The sequence below is a fragment of the Pyrus communis genome, chromosome 4, assembly GCF_041283825.1.
Source record: "Pyrus communis isolate YQ-2024b chromosome 4, ASM4128382v1, whole genome shotgun sequence".
Lineage (NCBI taxonomy): Eukaryota > Viridiplantae > Streptophyta > Magnoliopsida > Rosales > Rosaceae > Pyrus > Pyrus communis.
Window position 1 is genome coordinate 18,150,798 of NC_142568.1, and position 26,219 is coordinate 18,177,016.

The window sequence follows — 26,219 nt, forward strand, 5'->3', positions numbered from 1 at the left end:
ATGTCACATGCTATGCATGCGTTGGATGTTAAATTGTAGAGAAAATAAAAAGAAATTGAGTTAGAGGATTGACTGAAATTTCTGAAAAAGACAAAGTGGGAACCAATCAAACCCTCACTCGACATATTTCACATTTTTCCTTTTACGTCATCCATATAAGTCGAACTCTATACCTTACACTTATAAGTAAAGTAAACCAAAGTTTAATTGAAACCTTTTCTTATCTCCTTTCCTAGAGGGGTTGATTTGGGCCTATATCTTTTTCTCAGTAACAAACGTGTGCTAGCAAGCTAGTAGTGGGCTTTATCAAGATTTCATATCTAATGGGTTTTGTGTATTGTAGGCCCAGAAGGCTCTTCTAGCCATCTAAAGTAGACTTTTTAGTCAAAATAGTCTATGAGATTTGCATAACTCCTCAATTTGGTCATTGAGATTTAAAATCAATAGAATTAGTCTCTGATTTTGTCCACCATCAATCGTACTAGTCCTTCATTGAAAAATCTCCATAAATAAGAATAGAATGGCTGAAATACCCTTAATTTTTATTAAATCATTTTGGCCCATTGTTTATTAAATTGAGGGTATATTTGTTACTTTGATCCTTATTTAACATAATTTTGCACGGAATGACTAAAATGATTAATGGTGGACAATCTCAATGACCACTTCTATTGATTTCAAATTTCAGGAACCAAAGTGATGTGTTATGCAAATCTCATGAATCATTTTGGCTAACAAGCCAAAGAAAATTACTGGCACTTTCTCACGAAGTTTTCTCTAGTGTACATCAAAAGTACAAATTTATGTTGCACATGTGAGCAACTAAATTGTTTGATCTAATTAAATTTAACGACTCTTATTTATATATAACTTAAATGCACACTTTTTCATGTGTGAGAAAATTCAACTTTCTGACTCATTGAGTAATTGACTGGGAGAAGAAAGTTGCCTCAACTAGAGGCAAAGAATGCAAGTCACCCTGTCTAAAATCCGACCCGAAAACCATTCAATATTACGATCTGGTGATATTCCTCTTTATTTGAAAGTGAGAGGTCTTAGATTCAAATCTCATGGATGAGGAATTCAAGACCAAATTAGGCTACTCATTGTGTGGCTTAACCGAACTTCACATCCCTTTAATGTAAAAATATCAAAGTATTAAAAAAAATATATATATATATATTCCGACCCAAAAATCAAATAATATTTTCAGCCAACCCAACCCAACCCAACCCAATCCAAGACCAGGTCCAGCTAACTAGTATTTTAATTTTCCTCGGGTCGATGACAACCCGGTAACCCAGGCGGAAACCAAGGCCTATGGCCCATTTACCATGAATTTTTGAACAGTTTTTAATATTTATAAATTACCAATAAATGACCATCAGCTGGGTCGCGTGACACAGTAACTGTCCAAAGAGTAAACTCTACTACAACTATTTTTAAATAAATAAATTTCCAAAATTTTATGTGATCAAGTGAAGACCTGTAGGGATAAGGGATGAGTTTTGGAGGTTTTCTTGTTTATCAAAGACATTTAAATATTGCTAAGGCCAGGCTATTTCAGAAATATTAAACGATAATAACTGCTTATGAGAAGATGGAGCATACTTAGAGTGAACTGAACTAGAAAGATGAGAGAAGCTCGGGTTGGCCAAGTCCTTAACAACAAAATTCATCTCACAATAAGTACATGCATCATATTATATTTCCCGCGACGTTATTTTGTAATTTTCCTTTTGTCGGGTTATTAGCCCATTTACTTAAAAAAAATATTGATCAATGGTAAGTCTTGTATATGCTAAGTAAAAGTTATCATTTATCCATTATATTATTCTAACAAGTTACTTTTTATAGATCGAGAGACATAATTTGAACCTATGATCGTTCTCAATATCAGAAGGAGAAATACCACTAAAATAAGAGCTACTTGATGTTTTAACAACCTTCAACATCGGAAGAGAGAATCAAACTTGCTATCAAAGTGCAATAGAGGATCTAGATTTGCTACTTAGCATAGCATAGAGGGTGTTGGATAGAGGAATCAGCTTCTCACGACTAATTACATAATACTAACGCCAACTTGCATTTGCCAATATATAGGATAGCAAGTGTGATGTTTTATCGTAAACTGTCTCGGTACAATGCACAATATGATAAAGATCTTCATCAACAGGGCGACAAGACCATTGGCACATTACGGTTTCTTTCAACTAGCAAGTGATACCTCTCGATCACTGTCAAATTCTGCAACCAAGGCTTATTATGTCTTTCTTTCAACCAGCAAGTAACCGAAAAATCCACAATTTTTGTCATATGAAAGTTGGATTAATGCAATGAGTCGAATGACGTTCGAATCTCCCAAAATATTCAATCCAAAACTTGATAGGCATTAGGCATTTTCCCTTTTTGTTTATCTACTCTACCCTTGATTCATCAGCCACAAATATTCACAAGGCCCCTATAAAGAATGCAAACCTAATGGCGTGTTTATGAAACCGGAATGAAATAGAAATAAAGTAAATTATACTTCTTGAAGCATTCGAGCGTTTATCAACATTTTAGTAACAAGTAAAGGTGGGATCCACTCAAAATCAAGAATTGAATTCTAAATCTCTTATAATTGGATCTCCTTCAAGGAGGTGGTATCTAAATTCCAAAGAGACGCCTCTTTCAGGAATCCAACTTTTCTATTCAAACTATCCCTGCAACTTCTACCTTTCAGCCAAGTCAGCTGACTCTCTTGAACATTCACCAACTCAATCTCATCCATCATCGATGAGTTTCAAAGTTGAAGTTGGTGAAGAATAGGTTGTTGTTGGCAAATATTAGATTTATAACTTATTTGGTGCACATCTAACGAATACGAGATATAAAACTCGTTCAATGCGCATCCAGCATTCCAAATTCATCCAACACTTAACAGGAATTAATTAGGCATCCAAAATGTTTAAATTATTAGTAATGATAGATGAGTGAAAGTTACTAGTTACTAGTTCAACTTAAACCTATTTAGGCACACCAACGTAACGTTTGCCACTTTTTTCGTGCTTACCATTTGACACTAAAACAAATTAAGGGTTGAGATTGTCCGATCTGAAAAAGCAGTCATCACGGAGTATATGATGCTCAAACAGTTAAAAAAACAGTTGGTTGGGGTTGCAAAGCAAGATTCGATTCAATTCAACCCAAATTACCGATGACGTGTCCCCAAGCTACACGTGGCAACGGATCCGATCCTTTATCTCCCCACGAGGACCCACCGCTATATATACCACTAGAACTCGATTGCTCATTAGGAAAAAGTGACAGAGACCCCCACTAGCAAACAACCCAATACTCTCTCGCTCTCTCTGTGGAAATCCAGAAAGCAACAAACTTTGAGTGCAAGAGCAACTCGGGAGGGTTGATTCAGTGAGTCAGTGACCGAGTCATGAGAACCCTGTCGAGTCCGAGTTCGAGGGTGGCGGCAGAGAAGAAGTGGGTCGGCGGAGAAAATGTCTTTCTCCGCAAGCTTGAACCTTGTTTTCTCAGGCCAAAGAGAAGCAGCGAGAATTTCCGGTTCTTGAATTTGGTGTGTTTTCTGAAACAGAGCAAGCCCATCAGACCACTCATTTGCCTCTCGTCAAAAACCCAGGTGGAATCTTTTTTTCGATTTTCTGAAAACCTTTCGTAATTTCAGTTATTTCGTTTCTTGTTTTTTGAAATTTTGGTGAAGTTTCCATTTTTGTTTTCTCTGTTTTCAAAAATTCTAGAATGTGATGTTGTTCTTGCTTTTTGTGATCATTCTTTTCTTTGGGTTGCCAAGAAAGTTTGGAATCTTGCTTTTTCGGGTTGGGAAAGTTTGGAATCTTGCTTTTTTGGGCTGGGGCTAGATTCTTATTTTTTGTTTTTGTTTTTTGTATGTTTATTTATTTTGGAGTAGATTATTAATTGGCAGCTTTATGATGCATTGAAGATTATATAATCATTTTATTCGTTTAATTTATTTTTAATCTTGTTCTTGAAGCATTTTGTATCAGAGAATCAATCATGCAGTGTAATCGGATGTACAATATATACATATATATATATATATATGTATGTATATTATAATGTATGTGTGTATATATATTATATATACTCAAAGCAATATGATTGTCTAAGATTTATGATCAGTCTAATAATTTGTTTTCATTCTTTAGGAATGTTGTCATAATTTAAAATATTTCTTTGAAGAAGTTGTTTCCATATCTGATTTCTGAGCACTCTCTTTGCAGACAGAATTGGAGGTTGCAGATTCTCAAATGCAGGAAGCATGTAAGTTCTTGCCTTTTCTTTTAAAATAATATATATATATATGTGTGTGTGTGTGTGTGTGTGTGTCTATGTTTGTATATATGGGCATATTAATCTTACTGACAATGCCATGTTGTGCAGATCATACAAAAACTATTCATGTGAAATTCCAGTTGCAGAAAGAGTGCTCGTTCGGTCAGGAGTTCCTCATTGTGGGGGATGATCCTATGTTCGGTTTGTGGGATCCTGCAAGCGCAATACCGATGAACTGGTCGGATGGGAATGTGTGGACTGTTGAGATGGTGAGTGAAATCTACCAACAAGTGCAATTTTTTTGTTAGGTGAATACCGGATTTGTGGTTTAATGTAAGTCTTTGTGTTTGATTAGGATATACCAGTTGGGAAATCGATTCAGTTCAAGTTCATACTAAAAGAAAGCACAGGGAATATCTCGTGGCAGCCTGGCCCTGATCGGATTTTCCAGACCTGGGAAACTAAGAATGCGATCACTGTTTGTGAAGACTGGGCAGATGCTGAGCTTCAGAAAATAATAGAGGAAGATCGAGTTTCAGATGAAAGCGATGGTTCCAATGCTAATGCAGATATGTTGATTGTGGATGAGAACCTGACACAGCCGAATGATGAACTGGCTTTCAATATAACCAATGAACCTACGATCACCAATAGTAACACTGATCCGGCAGAGAAGCCATTAGTGGAACCATGGAAGGAACAAATTGGTGCCGGAAATGGTTCTCCTTCACAAGAGAATGTGACCCCTAAATGGCCAAATGCATATGTGGAATCATATGAGGAACCAGTTGCTGCAAGAGCTGCAGTGCTTAATGAAGAGAGAGTTATTTTTCCGAGCGAGGATTGTGCAGCCATCTCAAGTAAGGAGTTGTTGGTGGCAGACAACATTTTCGGAAATAATGGTGGAGCTGCAACAGTAATGAACCTTTCAAGCACTCAAATCGAGGGAAGTCTAATTAACTACGAAGAAGGTCCTGTTCTGGTACCTGGGCTGACTCCTTCACCACCTGTTCCAACTGAAGAAGCGAACAAAGAGGGCATCGACAAACAGATGTCTTTTGATGGTTCGGTTGGAGCCTTTGAAGCTAAGGATCGTAATATGCCAGAGGTAACTGCTTGATGAGAGTGACGTATCTTTTATCTTTTTCTGTTTCTTCTTGTACTGCATTTACCTCATCCCTGAAATAACAATCCATTCCATTTCCGTAAAACTGCAAGTTGTCCAGGGCTATAGGAGAGATTCTTTACTACTAGGTAGTTTTTGGTTTCATCTTGTATGTTGTTGGAATCTATGTTTTCCTTGAAGAGAAGTTCATGATGATGGTGTATGGCAAGGCAATTATTTAATTTCATCGAAATTGAGCAATCGTCTATAAATTCTCATGAAGAAAAGTTCATGTTATATCTTACAATCATTAACCAACAAAGTAGACCAGCTTCGCACAATATCATTGCAGTGTAATTAACGTTGTAAATATAAATCCCGAGCCAAACATTCTCCTATTGCAAATCGAAACTGCGCTGTCTGATTCAAATCGAAACTATTAACACTCTGGAATATGACACCAAATTATCTATCAAGCATTTTGTTTATATATTTTGTTTCTGCTGGCAATTCATGAGCATTTCCATATGGTCAACTATTCATATGTAGAGGGACCCTATTCCTAAAAACATATGAAAGAGTTCATATAATCATGATTATGATCAAAGTTAGACCGCCGATCATGATGAATAATTTTTCCTTGCCATGCATAAGGCGATGTATTGTTGCCGAACAGCAGTATTTGATTTAGATGTTCTTGTCCCTTGATTATGCTATTATTGATGTTCTCCTTTCTGTTATCTTTTCGTGGCCTCAAACAAATGGATTCAGCTAGAAGAGAAGCAAGAACAGTACAGTGACTTACCTCAAGAAGTAACTAATGTAATGATCAACGCTAATGAGGAGAATTTTGACGATGAAATCAAGCAAACACCTCACCCTGCAAATAAGGAAGAACAGTTCCACTCAGAGCCAGTCAATGATAAGGTCTTGTGCAATGACCAACCTCAAGTGGAAACAGCTGCCGCAATCAATGATAATGAAGAGAATTCTGCTAAAAAGGAAGAACAGTCCGACTCAGAGCCAATCAACGAGGTCTTGCACAATGACATGCAATGGGGTCGTAAGATGCTGCAGAACCTTCTGTCTAACTTCAGATTGCAATAGCATGCACATTGCCGATAACCCGGGAAGAAATTTAGGGAATTCAATTGAGCCTGTAACTCTCCTGCTTTGTAGCTGATGTTTTCTGGTGGCCTACAAAGAGGGGGGAGAGAGAGAGAGGCAATCTTATAAGCAAACTGTTATATGTGCATATGATATGAACATAGTTGTTTGAGACTAATATTGCCACTTTCCTGTGATGTAAGAGTGCTCAGGTTTTTGTATTCTTTTGGTTTGGCATATTAGAATTTGTTCCAAATACAAAGTTTTGTAAAGCTTCTTCACAATGCTGATTTGGTGAGGATTGGGTTGCTTCTTTCTAGTACTGTCATAACGTGATGTTGGTTGAAAATATGCTACCCTTAGGGTTGAGCCCCGGGGAGGGGGTGGGTGGGAAAATGAGTCAGGATTGAAATAAGTCAAGACTCGAGAGTTCGATTCCTTACATTGTCTGAAATGGTATCAACTGATTAGCCAGCCAATGCTACCAACACGATTTATTTTCTCACCACATTTTATATTAATCCCTTATAAAACCTTGAAATTAAAACGCTTTTTTTTTCACCCATCAATATTGTTAAACTGTCCGTGCATCAATTTAAATATTTTCCAAAATTTTAAAATTAGAACTGAAAATAAAAAAAACCCTACTCCAACACCACCCAACACAATTTAACAACGCCCTTCGCCCACCACCACCGTCTCTCCATCTCTCTCTCAAACTGGAAAAACTGAAAATCTCCCTCCTCATCACCCACCACCACTCCATAACCCAGCCCCCACCCCACTGTTGTCCACCTATGTTCCATCAAAATTGCATTTCAACCATCGTTGACAAAGAGAGGGTCTTCATTCTCTCTCTCCCGTGCTTCTCTCTCTTCCTCCCCTCCCGTTTATCTCTTCCTCCCTTCCTGTTTCTCTCTCTACTTCCCTCTCCCATTTTTCTCTCTTCCCAAAGGAGATGCCACCAAGCAGGTGTCAAAGGTTTTGGTTGCTTACCGGGGTGGGTGAAGTTTTGAGGGGGTGGTGCGGCCAGGGTGATGACATTCTAATAAATTAAAAGAAAATGAGTTTAGATATAAATTAGAGGGTATTTTAGGAATAATAGTGGGTGAAGAAATAACATTTCAATTTTTTAACTTTTTATAATGGGTCAAGTTATAAGTTGAGTAGAGAAATAAAACAATGGGGTGGGTCTAATAATAGTTTTTTGTTTTTTTGTTCTTTTTTTTTTTTTAATATATGAACGATATTGAAAAGAAGAAATCGAAATTATAACCTTTTTGTGTTTAATGGTGAATATTCTTAAACAACCGAACTACAAACTTATTGAGGTCGGTCTATCCTCTAATGGGATTTATGATTTCAATCACTACAGCTAGATTATATTCTTTTTATCTGAGATTCTGAAGCTGGATTTATATAATTTTTTTTACTTTCGCTTCAATCAAACGAGAATATTTTGGACATCAAAACTCACCATATCCTAACATATTTTTGGGGCAAATGACTCCCACTTTCCGTTTCTTTTTCTTCACCCCTCGTTCATTTCTAACACCTGGATTGGATAAATCAACAGAAAATCGAATAATATAAATGAAACATACGGGGTGTGCGAAAATCATTTCCGGACCCAAAAATAAGGTCGATATTTAATTTACTTCTCCAGCGATTAGGGAAAGAGCTAGAGCTTCTTACATACTCGGAATCTGTTTGTATCTAACATACAGCCGGCATACAAAGATAAAAAAATTTAGAAAGGAAGCAAACACAATGTCATTATTTATCGACTTTGACGGCATAACAAATTTGTTACACGTCTTGGGAACAAGATGGGTCTCAAATTTCAGTTTCCATGCTCAAAATCTTATGATCAACCACATTTACGTAAAATGTATGTTGTATTCAAATATGGCAATCCCGAACCTCAAGACTCACGACAATGTATGCAAGCAAGAAAAGATGGAGCAAGATGAAAAGAAATATAGCCCACCTTTCCACCAACAAAACTTACACGCCGCCTTGGCGATATTGAAACCAGCATTCCGCAAGGGGAAAAGATATTCTGAATGTACAAGATGCCAGAGTCGTGCGCCTCAAAACGCCAATCTTTTCAATTTTACTTGTTCCTTTGTTTTCCAAATCTTCAAGCTAGTGGTAAAATCGGAGGCTGGGAAGAGATGGAGGCACTGAACCTCTTCGAGACCTTCGTTTCATTTGTGAGGAGAGGAAGAATGTGCTAGCAGGAGCCTTGATTGAAATGACTTCTTTCTCAAAATTTGTCTGTAACCCCATTCTTCTGTTGCCGTGAAAATGATAAACTTCGTGAACCATGCAGTATTTCTTCCTTGGATCGTTTTGCAACAGACTCTATCAATCTGCAAAAGGACAGTGGTAAGGACAGTGGTAATGAAAAAATTTGGGGAACAAAGATTTGTGAAATAAGAGCAATGAACTCATAGATCGTTTTATTATTCAAGAAAGTTCCATGAGAATATCGGGGCCTTTTATTCTAGATCCCAGGCAGTGTCTGACCATCATCTTGTCCTATTCGTCAATCTTACAGATACACAATTGCGTATAGGCTAGAAGTTTGCTTTGTTTGGCTTCTAGCTTAGCAGCGGCAAGCGGGAAAAGAAAAAAAAAAAAAAGAACCTCATTGAATGCTTAAAATGGACCATGAAGACATCCAATAAACAAGCAGAAAGAAGCAGCCAAAAATCAACATTAACCATAACTTGGCCGTGCTCTGTCCAGCCAAGAACCCTTGAGGATTCCAGAATTAGCCCAGAAAATAACAGAGAAACTCAGTTTCGGACGTGTCTCAACTCAAACAGGGTGAAAAGACGCTTAATGTTACCTTGGGGAACTGGCACGCTTTAGAACTTGCTGACTCACCGTAGAAGTACTCCCAGGTTCAACTTCAGCAGCCTGTATATTTCGCATTGAAAAGACAGGAATTTAATAAGGAAATTCAACAAAGTCAAAAAGTTTACACGCTAGATTGAGGTCTCCTGTTTTCTATTCCTCCAGAAAAGGAAGAAACTTTGGGTTCAGAAGCATCTCTTTCACAGGAGGAAAAAGGAGATGGTTTCCACAATGCATAAGTTAGATCCAGCACAAACATTGGGAAGAAAAATGAATCTGTGAGAAGTTTAAAACGAGTCTATGTGAAGTTTAACATTCAACTAGAAGTGATAATGGTGATGAGGATGTCTAAAAACCTATCGATTGAGGTACAAAATAATTGTTCACTCAAACCAAAAAGAGAAAAGAACATAGCTAAATCACGCACGTTGGAATACTTGGATAACGGGTAGAAATGAGGGACTGACAACCAAGCCCATACCTTTCAAAACAGGAATTGATGGAGCCAATAAGGCAGCAGTAGCAGACATTGAAGCCAGCTCAATCCGCTTTCAGTGTTTTAGCCATCACATCTTTGTCAGATGCAAAATTCAAAATGGGAGTGGTTCTCCTTTCAGTGTCTTGCCCACATACCCTTTATCCAAGCATCACCTATGTTTTTAAACATTGAAAATCAAATCAACTAATGAAAGCATCATCAATTATCCCCACCTCAGAAGTGCTTTCTGTAGGCAATCCATCCCTTAGTAGCTCAGCCGATCCTGGACCAACCATGTCCAATAGAAATCCGTTTTCGTTTCCTTTATCTAAATCTCTGTCCACGACACCAGTATGAGGTGCAACATATGCTGCATATTTATCTGCCACCCCACACAAGAAATATATTCGGCACATGCAAACAAAAACATCTCAAAATATTGCAAGGAAAAAAGAAACTTGTGGTTTTCAGAATAACATTACCAGCCAAGCTGTGAAGGGCATTCTCAGCAGCCTGTTGTTGAGCATCCTTCCTCGTCCTACCGGTTCCAAAACCTATCTTCTCTCCAGTGAAAAGAACCTTTAAAACAAAGTTAACAATGAGCACATTAGAGTCCAAAACTGATAAAAGATCACTCCTCAAATCAAAATTAAAACATAAATACAAAATGTATAAACAAACAAATTGAGAACGAAGCGAAGTCTTGAATTTTTCTCCAAGTTTTCTCTTTTCATTCTACCAAACTAAAAAACATTTTTTTTATGACACTGTATTATTGATTTGACATTTTTTTTTCTGACTCTATTATTGATTTGTTCTGCTAAAGAAAGAAATATGACAAATCAGGGTCAGCTTATGTTAGGAAACACCACACCCTAAGACAACATTTTAGTTTTACAATATCTATTGTCTATAACTAAATCATTTCACAACAACTTCATGCATTTAACGCATGTAAATAATAAGTACAACAGCCGTGATGTAAATAAGTAGTAAAAACTACCAAAGTACAAAGGGAAAAAAAGTATAGAAGGAAAGTTCACTGACCTCAACAGAAAACTGCAAATCATTGCTGGTGCTTAAAACAGACCTGAACTCAATCTGAGCAATGGGCAACATCATGATAAACTCCGTTACGAAAAATAAGAAAAGAGAAGAGAGAGAAAGGACGGAATGGGGCACTGTGTTGGGGAGATAAAACTAAAGCTATTTGTACCTTTGAACTGCACCTCCGTCCAATTTCCTGCAGCACTCCAATAGATAAAGGGGATGGCAGCAGGGTCACTTTACCAGATTCTATTTGAGATTCTCTATTCAAAGAAGATGCTTGATTCTGGGATACACCCGCCTCTGAACGAAAAAACTAAGTTATAAAACGATAGGTATCACTCATAAAAAATACACCATACTATTAATCCTAAAGGAAGATTATAACTTAAAACCATACAAAAGCGAATGATAATCCTATTCCCATCCTCCAAGTTGTGAGGTTGGATAACAGGCTAAAACTAAAACGAAAGGATGGAAAGATAAAGAAGAGAGGAAGGCTCATTAGGCACAAAGCAGAAAACTTTCAGTCTCAAAACCAACACAACAATAATCTATACCAAAACGGAAGGACAGTAGCCTCGGACTCTTGATTTCTTCTTAATATCTCAAAAACATTCCTCATATAAACTTCAAAATTAAAAAGTAGAATGATGATTAGGCAGCAAGCATTTCAAAAAAGAAAACCTTTCAAACCACTTGAGAGAACAAGGACACATCAAAAGGAAACTTAACAATCTATATCTAAGATTTTCCAAGCTCCAAGGAACATCAACGTCTCACATCTATGTTTAAAATTTGTAAATATATGGATTAATGCATTGACCACTCAAATCCAACACATCATTCAATGGATCTTACAAATCCATATGATACTTTCCATTTGTTTGACAATCTCTTCTCAGGTTACTTAACTTGTGCATGAAAAAGAGGACATAAGAAGACTCATTTGCACAGAGTGTACCATGAAACTTTGACTGCAAGCTATAGTGTTATTCTATAATATCATCAAGGTGACATGACCTAAAATACAATGCAAAGCCCAGCAACCTACTATTCAAAAGATGATGGCTAGGAAGTGAAAGATACATTCTAATGAAATCATCCAATTCATTCCAGTTCGACATGTAGGTTTCTATACCAGGCGATAAATTAAATTACCTGACGGCTGACTTGGAAAAGGAAGATTCTGTTTTTGCAAATCACGCCCAGAAGATACCTGCAAATAGAGAAAGTTTTGGTCACTGAGACATTTCTGGAATTCTTATAGTAACACCTTAATTCAAATTGTCAAAACAAGTGACTCCGAAAGAAATTTAACAAATTCTGGACATACCTCTTCCCTCTTCAAATCAGATTTGTGTGAGAGCAAACCAGTGGGTGTAGAACCTGGTGTAGCAGGACCGAAAGGATTCTGGTAAACTAACTTTTCAGGTTTTGAAACACCAGGCTGTTGAACAAGCTCAGAAGTGTGATTACTCGAATGTCCTCTGTTGTTGTCATCATCAACCAACCATCCTCCTTGTGCATTTATTGAGAATGCTGGCAGTTGTGCAGGCACTTTAGATAAAAGAGGGGGCTCAGCAGAGCTTTGACTCCTTATATCTAGACCAGGATTTGTACCAAGGAGTCCTCTCCTCATTTCATGGTCACGATCAGAAAAGCTATCTCGTCTAACAGGAAGTCCAAGCAGACCAGGTTTCTGAGAAGGTATGACCGGCCTCAAAGAAGTCGTACCAGCAGCATTGGGAAGAATTGCAGCCGGTGCTTGAGAGTTGTCAGATCTTGACTCAGCATGATTTTTCACAGAATGAACCACCGACTCCACACCACCCTTATCATCAGATTGGTTTAATCTTCGTTCCACTTCGACACCATTCATTCCTTCACTAATGGGAGCATTAGGATTTCCATTTGGTGCAAAACCAGCATCCTCGGACATCAAGTAATTGCTCACATCAGGGGCAGGAGGCAAATTTACCACCTCATCTTCATAAAAAACTCCAGAAATTCTTCGCAACAAAATTTCATCAAACTCTTTGAAAAAACAACCTCTGACATTGCATGCAACATTTCTTGCTACACAGAGGACTGGAACTGCACTAGCTGTCTCTGCTTGAGGAGCATAATAAGGGCTGAAAGCCGGAACAACATGGACTCGAGGTTGATCCTTATCTTCCCAGACATTGGAACGGTCATCAATAACCAGTGCCATCTTTGGATGGCACACTCCTTGTTGGAAGACATTCAGTAAAGATTTCTTGGAACCTGATTTAACACAAACAACACGGTCCAGAAGTTGCTTTGAGCCTATTAAGTGTGACCCCGGGTCAAGAAGCCTCCACATTTCTAAGGCATAATCTCTTTCAGCCATAGTACAGACGTAAACTTCAAACCTCTTGCGTCCTTTTGCAGTTAAATAACTTCTCAAATCTTCCCATGCAGGTCGTAACCGCACAAGCACACTGGTATCACGAATCTGCAATAAACAACAAAATTGTATTGTAGTCTTTTGCACACTTGTATGAGAATATGTAGCTATATTTGCAGCTACTATGACGAGATTGACTTATCAGTTATCACCCATTCTACTTTTTTGTAAGATGACAGTTGTTTTACTAAATAACTTCTAAAAGCTTCCTGACTAATCAAACTGCCACATGAATTTTGGAGAACTCAAGGGAACATATCGCACAGATAGGTGAATGTATCAATGGATCAAAAAGTTAACAAACATATGTTGATCAAAAAAGCACTGCAAGTGTTTGGAAAACCTACCGAGGTCTAGCCAAATGAAAAAAAATCTAAAATTCTGCAAACAACATTAGGCTACACTCCTAGCGTGCAGCTAAATTATCTCTGCCTAAAGAACACACTACGTTGTTTTCATAAATTTTACATTAGGATGGTGTTGTTCTCAAGTCCTAGCAATGAATGATATTGCAACATATTGTCTCAATGCACTCATTCATTATCTTCAATAACAGCATTTAGGGTATTGAATTCCTATAAAACAAAAGGGAAACAAACATATAAAACATACAGAAATAAAAAATTAAAAAATAAAAAAACATGACTAGAGGATCACCTCGGGATTGATGCGAGTGAGCACAATGTTCTTCTCTGGCAATCTAATGATAGGCCGAATCATTTTCTCGTGGTTATCAGACAGTGGAGGAACCTCCTCCAGTTGAACTTTATACAACTTTCCATTATCCATCACACAATCGTTATCTATATACTGCTTCAACAGCCACCTCTCGTCCATGTACCGCTTCATTTCAGCAGACATACCGGCTATTCGCATCCCATCACTCTCCCGTGTAATCCAACTTCGTAAAGCCTCAATCCTATCCTCAAAAGACTTCATGGTGTTGGCAACAATCAACGTCTCATCGAGATCAAACACAATTGAGAGAACCCTCAGATTCAGCATTCCTAGAGAAGCACTGTACAGACCAACAGGAACCGCATAGCACCAAAAGCACGGAAATTTCTTCTGCTTACTCGGCATGGCTACCAAGTGAATCTCCTCATCCCCTACCAACACAATCGCCGTCTGCTTAAGACAATTAATCACCTTATTAGTACATTCCGCCTAATTAACTCGAAAAAAAGAAAAAAACTAAATCTGGATCACATTCTTGATTTAACCACGATACTAACTGAGCTAACTTTACTAGGTCAGTTAACTAAACGTTTATCCAATCGAATTCCCACCAAAAACTTCAGATTAAAATTTCTGTGCTGCTGGTACATTTTCTTGGGAGCCAAACAGAAAGCTCAATCTAAACAATCTATATAAACAAATGCAAACATCGAAAAATGGAAGCAATTGAGTGGGAACCTTGAACTCGTAGAAGCAGGAGGCGTGGAGATTGATCAAATGCGGCTGTTCGGCAGGGGAGGCCGATTCGAGTTTGCATCGAACAGAAAACGAAGAAATCGTCTGGAGAATTGAGAGCGGAGGACACCTCTCGCTTTGCTGCGAAATCCGGTGGATACGAATCTCATTGTTCGGGAACTGGAAATTCCCGTCCGCCACCGGAATAGCGTCCAGCTCTCCCAAACGCAGCTCGCCATGGTAGACCACGGACTTGAACCCTAAACGGCTCATTAATTTAGATCAAATTTAAGAGGGAAAGCGCGAAGAATTTGAGGTCAATTCGTAAATGTTGAAAAGATCAGGGGGTTTCTGTGAAAAATTGGGGAGTAATTCTCCAGTTTTGCTCTCTGCTCCTCCTTTCTCTCTCACTCCTCTCAGACCTCTTCGCTCTCTCTCGCTCTCTCTGCCTTCGGTTTCAAACAATGAGACTCGCCGGTTATTTATATGCCCAAGGGGGAAGTTATGTGTCCGAAATTACCATTATATCCATTCAGTCCGGAAGTCCGTTGATTTAGGATGGCCGCCTCTGGACCGTTTGATCAAAGGTAGGATTTTGGACTTTTGCGCATCCTTCAGTTGTTTTTTTTTGTTTTTTTTTTTTAAAAAAAAAAAAAAGACAATTGACACAGTTATCCATCATTTTTGAAAATCAGAAGACTCACAAATGTATTTTAGCTTTTTGTTGCCATAATCAATTAGACTCACCAGCTTGGGTCTCAAACCTAAAATTTCCTTGTCTTTTTATATTTTAAAAGCCGAAATTCACGTCTTACAACTAGATCACTTGTTGTGGTTTGTGAATCTTTTAGTTCAAGATGCATAAAGTTATAAGGTATTATATTTTATTTTATTTTGAGTTTAATTCTTTTTTATATTTTATTTTTAATCCATGGGAATAATTTAATTTTTATCAGCTAATCAACGGAAAACAGGCTGAATTTTGTTGTTAATTAACCATGGTCTTAAACATTAATCTTAGTAATGTTGGAGTATTTGTAATGAGATCCATTGGGCTTTATTTAAATGGGCCACTAAAAATTGCTTGCAGCAACTTGGCCCTCAAAATCCAATTAGAAAACCCAAATAGCATTTGACAACTCAATTTATTGAATGGAAAAAACCGAAAAACCAATTATGCAACAGAAAGTTCTAAAGCTTTTATTTCATAAATAAGAAGTTGGTAGGTTAGTTGGGCTAGTTTGGTATTCTTGTGTTCTAAAAAAAAAAGATTGTTTTAAAAATAAAAAAAAAAGGTTGTTTTTGTTGTGTTATGAGAATAAACAGCTGTAAAATAAAGTTGTTGTGTGCTTAGTAAATTTTTTTTATTGGTAATAGTGCTTTTAACAAAAAAAAAAGTGTCAAAGCTTTTGATAAACTTTTAGATAAATTGTTTTGAATATGTAAATAACTAAAAAGGATATGGTATTTAATGTGATATTAATAATTGTCACAAAGAATAATGTAGGGGCAATCATTGTAATTTTGTAAAATATGGTGAGATATATTTGTCATTTGAAAATTTCATTAAACGAGCACTGATTATTATGCTTTGAAAAAAAAACACTTTTTTCAAAGGCATGATAAAACCTGCCTCTGATTTTCTATGATTTTGTACTGTCACTTACAGCAATTTTTTTAAAAAGTACTTTTTTTTAAGGGCAAAAGACTGTTTACTACCCTCATGTTTCGTGGTTTTCAACATTTAGTACATCAAGTTTTTTTCGTCTTAAAGTCATACCTAAAGTGTAAATTTTGGAACAATCTCATACATCCGTTAGTCAAACTGTTAAATCTCCCGTTAACTGTGACGCATCCCATGTGGACAATGACTGGGCTCCACGTGGGTCCACGTGGATTTTTTTATTTTTTTTATTTTTTTAGAGAAGGGGTTTCAATGACAAAAAAAAAATTCAAAATTCAAAATTCGCAACCCCCTATCTCCCCCAGCAAAAGTAAAAAAGTGAAAAAGTGAAAAGTAATCGCGACCCCCCATCTCCGTCCGAAACCCTACCCACGGGTCGTCACTCGACCTCGCCGTCACCCCACCTTGCACGCCGTCGCTCCACCTCTCACGCCATCGTACGTTGCGCACACGTTTCTGGGAAAGATTGTTGTGAAGTCATCGCTAGCGATGGGGTGGGAAAAAAGGAGGATCGAAGTGGGTGAAACACCACTTTATTGTAAGTAACCTACCTTTTTCGAAGTGTAGATAATATGGGTTTAGGCTTTCCGATTTTTCAATTTTGAATTTTAGGGATTAGGGATTAGGGATCTATGAGTTCCAATCACTTTTTTTTGTATGGTTTCTGGAATTGTGTTTTGTAGTGGGTTGTGCATGTGGTTTTGTCTTCAATCGTGGTCCCCATGGTTTTGTTTTCATCTTTTTTTCTATGGTTTCAGGAAAAAAGGTGGAACTGTATTCATGGTCCCCATGGTTTTGTTTTCACCTTTTTTCCTCATGGTCTTACTAGTGTTTTCACCTTTTTCCCCATGTGCTCTAGGATTTTATGTTGTTTTCACCTTTCTCCATGACTTTGCAAGCATGCCCAAATTATTTAGCCTTAAAATTAACCATGGTGAGAAGTGGTCTAAAAGTGCATATACGGGAGGGTTTGAGGCTTGGTTTGATTACGTAGACAAAGACTTCATGTCATTTTTCGAGATTGATGAAATGGTTAAGGAGTTAGGATATGATGGGTTTATGTTGTATCACTATAGGATTCCTGTGATGTCTTATTGGGAGGGATTAAGGCTTATTAAACGGGATCAAGACGTGGGTGAAATGTGCAAGTATGTTCCAGGGGTTAGGGAAATAGAAATGTACCTAGAACATCTAAGCCTGAAGCAAGCTGCCTTGAAACATAAGCTTTTGATGAATCTAGATGAGAGTGCCATATTAAAAAAAAGGTGTCATTATAGAAGATATTGAGGAATCGAGGGTGGCGATTTCGATTACAAAAGGAAGTGGATCAAAACTGAAGAAGGGTAGAGCAAAATGGGGTGCGGATGACTTAGAAAAATGGCTATATCTTTTAATTGACATAGCCTAAAATGGTGATGATGAACATGAGGCTAAAGCAACTGAGGGAGGACAAGGAAGTGGAGATGAGGCTGAAGATGGTCCTCTCAATGCTGATAATGAAGGTGAAGAAACTGAAGAATGTCACGAAGCTGAAGAAGTTAATGAAGGGACCAAAGTAGAAGCTAATGCTAATGAAGGTAAAATTTTTGAAACATTTATTTTTACAATTTTAATTTCAGTATTCACTTATTTTTGCAAAGTTTAGGTATTTAACAAATATTCATTTTTTGTGGCAGTAAATGCAGAGGATGACACAACAGATAGTGAGTTTTTGGATAATGACTATAGTTTGGAAGATGATGATCATCATGAAGTAGATGATACGGCTGTAGAAAATGTCGTTGGAGATGCTGAAAGGGGTGAAGGGGTTGGGAACCAACATCCAGAAGACGTTATTGATGAAAGGGATGTAGAAGACGTTCCTCTTGATGATGAGAGACAAGACTCAGATGGCCTGCACAATGTTGACGATTCAAGTTCAGAATGTGACGAGAAGGTCATTTATCCTGAGTTTAATGAAGAAGCCGACAGGGATGATCCAAAGTTTGGAAAGGGATTGAAGTTCAGAGATGCTGCATAGTTGAGAGAGGCAATGTGGTCTCACTCCATTAAGAATGGTGCACCTTCTATTAAGCTAAAAAGGAATGAGAAATGGAAGATTAGTGCAAGGTCTAAGAAAAACTTTCCATGGAGATTGTATGCTTCCAGGATGTACAATGAAGATTCAATGCAAGTGAAAACCTATGTTAGGAAACATGAATGTTCGAGGATTTGGAAGGAAAATCCTCACTGCAAAGTGGCATAGCTTGTGAAGAGGTATGTGGACAAATTCAGACTCAACCCAAGCATGCCCATCACTACATTTATGGAGACAATGAAAGATGAAAGAATGGTTGAGATCCACATCAAGACAGCCTACAAAGTAAGAGCACAGTGTTTGAAAATCCTTGAGGAGAGTAACATGGATCAGTACACAAAGTTGTGGAAGTATTGTGATGAGCTTATGAGGACAAACCCGGGTAGTACAGTTCAGATGAAGGTGCTACTCTATGATGATGCTCATGTGATATTTCAGAGGATTTATATTTGTTTGGGGGCTTTAAAAATGGATTTAAGAATGGATATAGGCAGCTTGTAGGGTTGGATGGTTGTCACTTGAAGGGAGTGTTGAAGGGTCAGTTACTATTTACAGTAGGTATGGATGCAAATAACCAAACTTAGGTATTGCATATGCTATAGTAGAGCTCGAGAACAAGGACAATTAGGTTTGGTTTCTGGAACTACTAGCTGCTGACTTGGGAATTGTGAACCAGCATGCATGGACTTTCATTTCTAACAAACAAAAGGGCTTATTACCAGCTTTTGAGAAGGTGGTGCCTAATTGTAATCATCGATTCTGTGTTAGGCACTTATACACCAACTACAAGGTAGATGGGTTTAAAGGGAAAGGATTAAAGGATGCTTAGGGAGAGTATGGCTGAGGTGAATAGGATGAATGAAGAAGCTTATAAATGGTTGGAGAATAGACCAGCCTTGCATTGGAGTAGGTCACACTTTGAGAGACACACTCAGTGTGACATTCTTTTAAACAACCTCTTTGAGAGCTTCAATTTTTTTAGCCTCAGGTCTAGGGACAAGCCTATTATTACCATGTTGGAAACAATAAGAGTTTTATTGATGAAGAGGATATGGTTGAGAAGAGATGCAATGAGGAAGGATAAAGGAGCTATCTACCCAAAAATCTAGAAAAAGTTGGAGGAGTACAAACTGAAAAGCTCACACACTATAGCTACATGGTCTAGAGGAGAAAATTTTGAAGTGGATGAAGGCAAAGGCAATGTATTTGTGGTGGATTTGAATGGGTGCACTTGCTCATGCAGAAGATGGGATTTGACAGGCTTTCCTTGCATACATGGTTGCTCGGCCATCTATTATGCAAGGAGACAGCCTGAGGAATTTGTTTCCTCTTGGTATAAGAATGAGAAGTACTTTGAGGCATACGAAAACTTGATTCAACCCGTCCAAGGCATGAAATTTTGGGAGCCATCTGAAAACAAATGCATTCTTCCTCCAACTTTTAAAAGGTAGTCGAGGAGACCAAAAAAAAGGGTACATAGAGAGGGTGATGAAAATGAATTCAAGTTAAGCAAGAGAGGGCAAAAAAGTGTGAAGTGTAGTGTTTGCAAGGCCTCGGGACACAACAAGGCCAGATGCCCTACCACTCATCCTCATCCAACTGCTAGAAAAGGAAGAAAAAGCAAGAAAATGAGGTATAATTTTGATATTTTTTGTTGATTTTTCATTTGAATTTGTTATTTGTGAAGTGTAGTATCTGTCAGTGCTAAAGCTATATGGGTTCATTACTTAGGCCTCAACATCTAAGGCATCATAACCCTTTCAGTCATCGCAGCCATGCACTCAGGAAGCTTCACAACCTTCATCTCAGCCAACTCAAGCCTCTCAAACCACTTCAAAGTCTATTGCAAAAGGTCAGAAAAGGAGGAGGAATGTTCCATGATGCTGCTTTAATGTTTTAGGTTGTTTAAAGGTTCATTTTGTTATAGTTGAATATGCCCTTAGTTTTTTTGGAAACAACTTTTCGATAGATCTTTAGTGTTTTGGATAGAGTTCAATTAGTTGTTTAAGTTGACCCATTAGTATTTTGGACAGTGATTTGGACAGATCTTGAGTGTTTTTGGAAGAACACCTTGACCTATTAGTTGTAAAAGTTGTGGTCTTTTGATACTTTTGTCTGAATTGAAGGGTGTATATTGAACTTTGTTGTGAATTGAAAGTTGTTGACAATTCAACTTTGTTGGTAGTTTAAATGATGAATTTGCATATTTAGAATTCAAAGTTTGTTTAGAATTGACTTTGCAGATTTGGAATAGAAAGTTTTGGCCTTTTTTCCTACTTAATTTATTTGTTTTTTCAAAACATTTTGGCGGGAAAAAAAATGTAAGTTACATGGTTGTGGGAAAAAAATTTTGGACGGGAAATTTTTTTTTGAACCCCTAAAAAAAAAAATCCACATCGACCCACGTGGCGCCTAGTCATTGTCCACATGGGCGCCAAGTCACAGTTAATGAGAGACTTAACAGTTTGACTAACGGATGTATGAGATTGTCCCAAAATTTACACTTTAGGTATGACTCTGGAACGAAAAAAACTTGATGTACTAAATGTTGAAAACTACAAAACTTCAGGGTAGCAAACAGAGTTTAACCATTTTTTTTATTTTACCAAACACATTTTATGTTCCAAATTTGTTAATAAGCTTCTTTTTTTAGAAGCACCACCCCTTAACTAAAAACACCTCTTATATTAGAGGTTCTAAATTCGATACCTCCTCCTTGCTATTATTTGTATTAAATTTTTTTGAATTTTTATAAAAAAAATAGTTCCACCTCTTCAAGCTAGTTCCTGCAATTGAAAATCGTTCAATGTAGTCTTTGAAATGGATGTCTGAAATTAACGTGGTCCTTCCTTCACAATTCTATCAAAGATTCTATTATGTGTTGATGTGGCACGTAATCAGGTTTCATAAGTCTAATTAAATATTACCATGTGAAATAAAAATATTTAAATAAAAAAATGTATAAATTTGGCAACGCACGAACCACACTGATAAGACAAACATGGTTTAGCATAAAATCTCGAACAAAGGATGTGAGGGTTAAATCATTCATGCGGATGTCGCCTGAACACTAATCAGTCTAGAGAAATGTTGAACAAAGAAACAATGTTCTGAGAACTATAAGCCAAAAATGATGTACTTTGTCTTAAGTTACTCGGGTAAGTCTTAATAGTCTGAGTTTTAGAGCTGTAAATTGGCTCGAAACAGATCGAACTTGTACCGGTTTCTACTGGTGTTTGGCTCGTTGAAGCTCGGCTCATGAAAGAACCAAGCCAAGCCTGATTCAGCTCGATTAAAAAATAAGTCAAGTTTGAGCATTAGTATGTTTGCCTTGTAAAACTCGTGAACAACTCAAAAATTTTCATGAGACAGGTCGAGGTAAGCTTGAGCTCGGCTTGGTCATTCAAGCTCGACAACTATTGAGAAGTACGCATCCAGAGTCCCAAGTCTAACTAGCTCAATTAACAAAACAAAGAATATCCATTTAATATTACAGTTTGATTACAGCCTAGTGGTATTCCTCTTCACTTGAAGCGAGAAATCTTAGGTTCAAATTTATAGAATGTGAGTTCGCAACTAATTTATTCCACCTGCTTAATGTAAATATATTGTTGTATTAAGAAAACCTAGAAATGATACTTTGATGGGGGTTCTTTCTCATGGAACCAAGTACAAATAGGACTTCATGGTTGTCGCTCAAAGAAGCCTAAACCATACAACAAGATAAGTAATGCCGCACTACGGAAGTTACAAGTTTTCAAGAAATCACGCGTCACCTAACAAGATTAAAAATCAGCAACCGCTTGCATACTATAAGCTTTGTTACTCATTTTATACTAACAAATAAAAGGAAAAATGTGAAGCAGCCAGGAACTTTTGCAACGTTCCCGCAAAACAGTTATACGACACCGTGCGAACGATCATCTGGGAAGTATTTGTGTTTCAGAATCATCAAAGATCAACGAGCTGGTGGAAGTTACATCCGGGTTTGCTGTTGATTTCTTGCGTTTCTCTGAATGAGATGATGACGATGTCTCCTCCAACGAACTGGTACCGCCAAATTTTCCAGATGCATGCATCCTCGGCCTTGGTTTTGTTAGTGCCTTCTCATGTTTCAATCGGAAGAGGACGTTTATTAACGATTAAAATGTGTAACATCATCATTCAGCACCTGGGAAATCATAAGTACCTTCTCGTTTAGGTGGACCTCTTTGGAAAGCATTTCCACAACTTGCTTCATTGTTGGTCTCTGTTGTGCAGTGGCTTGAGTACAAAACAGTGCAACCTTGATGAAGCGCATAACCTCGGCCTCTGGATATGCAGTCAATTCTGGATCAACAAGTTCCAGGAGCCTTTCTTCTTCTCTTAGTTTCCATACCTGAAAAAGCATTTATACGATTGTCAAGGGACTCGGAATATACCTCTTGTAAGTATGTTTTAAGTTAAGATGAATGCACGCAAAACATCCTGTTAACGACCATTGCATCAAAACATGAAAAGGGTTTCTATGATTCATTGCCTAAGAATTTTGTACTTTGGCTGAGCACAATGTAAAAATTTATACATAACAGAAGCATACCCATTCGACGAGAACCAGCAGTTGCTCCCCGAAGGCTGCCTTACTACTACTTCTGCCACTAATTATCTCAAGCAAGAGCACCCCAAAGCTGTACACATCTGCTTTCTTCGTAAGTTGTCCCAAAAGCGCATATTCTGGGGCGAGATATCCCCTGCAGAAGCAGAACATTATTGTTGTTAGTGCACAAAACATTAGTAGGAACATTTATATTATATCAGTTGGTAATGGCTATTGGTTCCTACTCTCCTACGCAGTACGCACTACAAGATTATTGACTAAATTTCTGGCAGATTAAGAGCAACTATGTACTTCGTAAACTCTGATACTGAATTGAACTTGAAGTTACTACTCAATCATATTGGTCATTCATTTTAAAGTGGAAACCTCCAACACACCACATTCAAAAACTAAATTCTGAACTACATAGCTGGGTTGCAGTTGAATTAAATGTTATAAGAAATTCTTACTCCGTTCCAGCTACTCTAGTACTAAGATGAGTGACATTATCAGGAAAAAGTTTTGCCAGCCCAAAATCTCCAATTTTAGGACGAAAATTTGCATCAAGAAGTATATTGCTAGCCTTGATATCTCTGTGGACAATTTGCTGTTCAGCTTCCTCGTGAAGGAATGCAAGACCGGTAGCTGTACCAAGGCAAATCGAAACTCTCGTTGGCCAATCTAGAAAAACATATTTACTTCTCGAACCTGGAAAGATAGTTGTTGCATATTAGCATATACAGAATGTTTGACAGATTAGAATAAAAGGGAAAAACGATGAGATAAACAGCTCAACTAAGCGAATTAAATCATGTCAATTCCCCCGCGGGTGGGTGAAAAATTAACTTTAGAAAATGAAATCTGAGATAAAACATAGAACTTAAACATTCCAATAATTACCAAGCAAAGATTTAGAAAGACTGTTGTTCTCCAGATATTCATATACCAATATCCGATGATTGTCCTCCACACAGCAACCAAGGAGCTCAACAAGGTTCGGATGTCGTATACGCGATATCACATTAATCTCTGTCAAAAATTCATTTGCTCCTTGTCTAGATTCTGCAGAAAGACATTTGATCGCAACTTGGGCATCGTCTCTTAGAACTCCCTGATGTGATAAATGATATTAAAGTATCAGAAATAAAGAAACCGTACAGTAGTCAATCTTGAACCTTTAGACCTAGGATTAAAAATCTTTCATTTTTAAGTGCTTCAATGCTGGCCATCATGAAGAAATTTAGACCTACTACACAAATAAAAGCTTCATTGACCTCACCCTATAGACAACTCCATAACCTCCTCCACCTATCCTGCTCGATGGATGAAAGTTCCTAGTAGCTGATCTCAGAGAATTATACGAGAAAAGCCTTACGTTGTTGTTGATAATCCCTAATTTCCATACATACAGACATAAAAACCCTTGTGAGATCAATTTATCCAGTTCAGAAATAATATAAGAAAACTTCTAATAGCATGTATGTATCCGACAGCATAATCTAAGCCTAACACAGTAATCTGCATACACATTTTTCGGTCTTTCTTTTCTGCTTCATATATGTGATTTCTAAATTCATTAGTTGAACAGATGGTCAAAGAGGTGGAAGTAGAAATAAATAAATAAATAATTAACAGGGTCTTGCAGAAATTAAGGACATAAGACATACGAATCTGCATAATTTTACTCTTCTAGCTTGCTATGAAAATTCAATTTATCAGGGAAAGAAAATAGAACTTGGACACAACCATTCACCATGGTGGTGATATACAAACACGACACTACCATTCGTCATGGTGATGAAATACAGACACAACACGACCAATTAATTTACGCTACAGCAACAATAGGAATCATTGTATTCGGGGAGCTTGCGTTCTGCTAGATTTGAGAACTCTCATTTCTTACATGCAACACAATAGATGTTTCACAAGCTCAGAACTTGAGCTACATTGCGGCCGTTGCCCACAAAAATTTTAACCCTTGTACATCCACTGAAAAGGTACAAAGGTGCAAACTAAAGCTCTAACAGAACCCTTTTGCATCCACTTGAAAAAAACCTAGACTTTGGTTCTGAAATTCAATAGAGACCCAAAAATCTGCAATCAAAACAATAATTATGCTACAAGCAACTCACAGAAGGGAAACACACAAAAATGGAAAGTATTTACTATTTTACTGCTTTTACCATATAAAGAGTTCATTTGCTAATTAATTACTAACAAATCCTTACCTTGCTCCTGGAAGGAAGACGAGGAAGCTCTCTCTTCTTTACGCCATTTCAGCACAGAGAAGCAACCACAAACCATTGCAGCACACAATTTAGTTGCCCTAAAACCCTCACACCATATCTCCTTAAACCCTAATCTGAAAATCACAGAATCAAGCTCCAAAATCCAGCACAACCCACTAAAAGCAAAAGCACAAAGAACCAAAATTAAAGTCGAGAACTTTTTGTTCTACAAAATGAAAATTGAAAAAGCAAAAGCTGGGAACTTTGAAATAAAGCAGATCACTGCGGAATCTGGAACCCTAACCTGAATTGGGAACCTCTGGAATTCTTCTTCTGCAACAGGAAAAAGCCAGAAAAGTGCTTTTGCTTTTCTGGGCCTGTTGGGTTTTTAAGCAAAAACAAAAACCCAAATGGCATAGTAACAGGGAAGGCAGATGAAAGGTGGGCAATTAATAGTGGAGGATTAAATTGAAAACCCATGTTACCTATGAACAAGGGTATAAGAAATAACAAGAAGTGGGAAACCTGATAAATTTGAAGGGGTCAAAAGTCTGCTATTTACAGAAACGAGTGAACGGCTTCTGATGGTGACATTGTTTTTCTTTGGTTAAATTTCTTACCCGAGTTGCAAGAGAAGGGAAAGATTAATCAAAATTAAAGTTGGGGTTTTGGCGGAGAGGGACATAGTGGGAGTGATCACATTGGTAAGTCAAAGTTGAAGATTTGGGCGTTTATCCTCCGTAATACTTTAGGCCTTTTCTGGTGCTGGTAGGTAATCGGTCACACACGAATTGCTGTAGTTTCAAACTCACCCACCAAGTTTTTGATTCTTTTTTTTTTATACGCGGCAACCATTTTCTTCCCTTGACCCCGACAATAGGTTTTTGGGAAAAA

General features: G+C 37.5%; 3 protein-coding genes and 1 pseudogene across 13 annotated transcripts; 2 read left to right on the forward strand and 2 right to left on the reverse strand.

The window, feature by feature from the left end:
* The first annotated feature begins 3,297 nt into the window (after window positions 1-3,297).
* Window positions 3,298-6,842, forward strand: LOC137723287 (uncharacterized). The gene is made up of 5 exons (XM_068462442.2): window positions 3,298-3,637; window positions 4,260-4,299; window positions 4,420-4,580; window positions 4,667-5,419; window positions 6,188-6,842. The coding sequence occupies exons 1-5, from the start codon at window positions 3,434-3,436 to the stop codon at window positions 6,521-6,523; spliced, it is 1,494 nt and encodes a 497-aa protein (XP_068318543.1). The 5' UTR covers window positions 3,298-3,433; the 3' UTR covers window positions 6,524-6,842.
* LOC137723269 (RNA polymerase II C-terminal domain phosphatase-like 2) lies at window positions 5,882-15,216 on the reverse strand. 8 transcript variants are annotated; one of them, XR_015961734.1, is made up of 14 exons: window positions 14,761-15,213; window positions 14,002-14,472; window positions 12,250-13,392; window positions 12,075-12,132; window positions 11,083-11,216; window positions 10,914-10,967; window positions 10,349-10,445; window positions 10,100-10,248; window positions 9,870-10,022; window positions 9,381-9,451; window positions 8,514-8,898; window positions 8,001-8,078; window positions 7,520-7,568; window positions 5,882-6,613 (listed from the first exon to the last, which is right to left on the reverse strand). XR_015961734.1 is itself a non-coding variant. In XM_068462425.2 (10 exons), exons 1-10 carry the CDS (start codon window positions 15,028-15,030, stop codon window positions 8,793-8,795), a joined length of 2,553 nt encoding a protein of 850 aa, XP_068318526.1. In that variant the 5' UTR covers window positions 15,031-15,216; the 3' UTR covers window positions 8,273-8,792. The 8 variants fall into 8 exon arrangements, 2 of the variants coding, with proteins under 2 accessions (XP_068318526.1, XP_088548848.1); XR_015961737.1 differs by having other exon boundaries at window positions 9,870-10,039; XR_015961733.1 differs by lacking the exon at window positions 9,870-10,022.
* A 2,125-nt stretch (window positions 15,217-17,341) lies between these two features.
* On the forward strand, window positions 17,342-19,019 carry LOC148697574 (uncharacterized; annotated as a pseudogene).
* A 3,093-nt stretch (window positions 19,020-22,112) lies between these two features.
* Window positions 22,113-26,153, reverse strand: LOC137722923 (Protein kinase superfamily protein). Of its 4 annotated transcripts, none has more exons than XM_088692724.1 (9): window positions 25,630-25,742; window positions 25,326-25,459; window positions 24,830-25,191; window positions 24,374-24,486; window positions 23,995-24,205; window positions 23,565-23,802; window positions 23,098-23,248; window positions 22,708-22,896; window positions 22,113-22,621 (listed from the first exon to the last, which is right to left on the reverse strand). In XM_088692724.1, exons 3-9 carry the CDS (start codon window positions 24,885-24,887, stop codon window positions 22,439-22,441), a joined length of 1,143 nt encoding a protein of 380 aa, XP_088548850.1. In that variant the 5' UTR covers window positions 24,888-25,191; window positions 25,326-25,459; window positions 25,630-25,742; the 3' UTR covers window positions 22,113-22,438. The 4 variants fall into 4 exon arrangements, with proteins under 4 accessions (XP_088548850.1, XP_088548849.1, XP_068318147.1 ...); XM_088692723.1 differs by having other exon boundaries at window positions 25,326-25,501; window positions 25,630-25,733; XM_068462046.2 differs by lacking the exon at window positions 24,830-25,191 and having other exon boundaries at window positions 25,326-25,501; window positions 25,630-26,153.
* Between the last annotated feature and the right edge of the window lie 66 nt (window positions 26,154-26,219).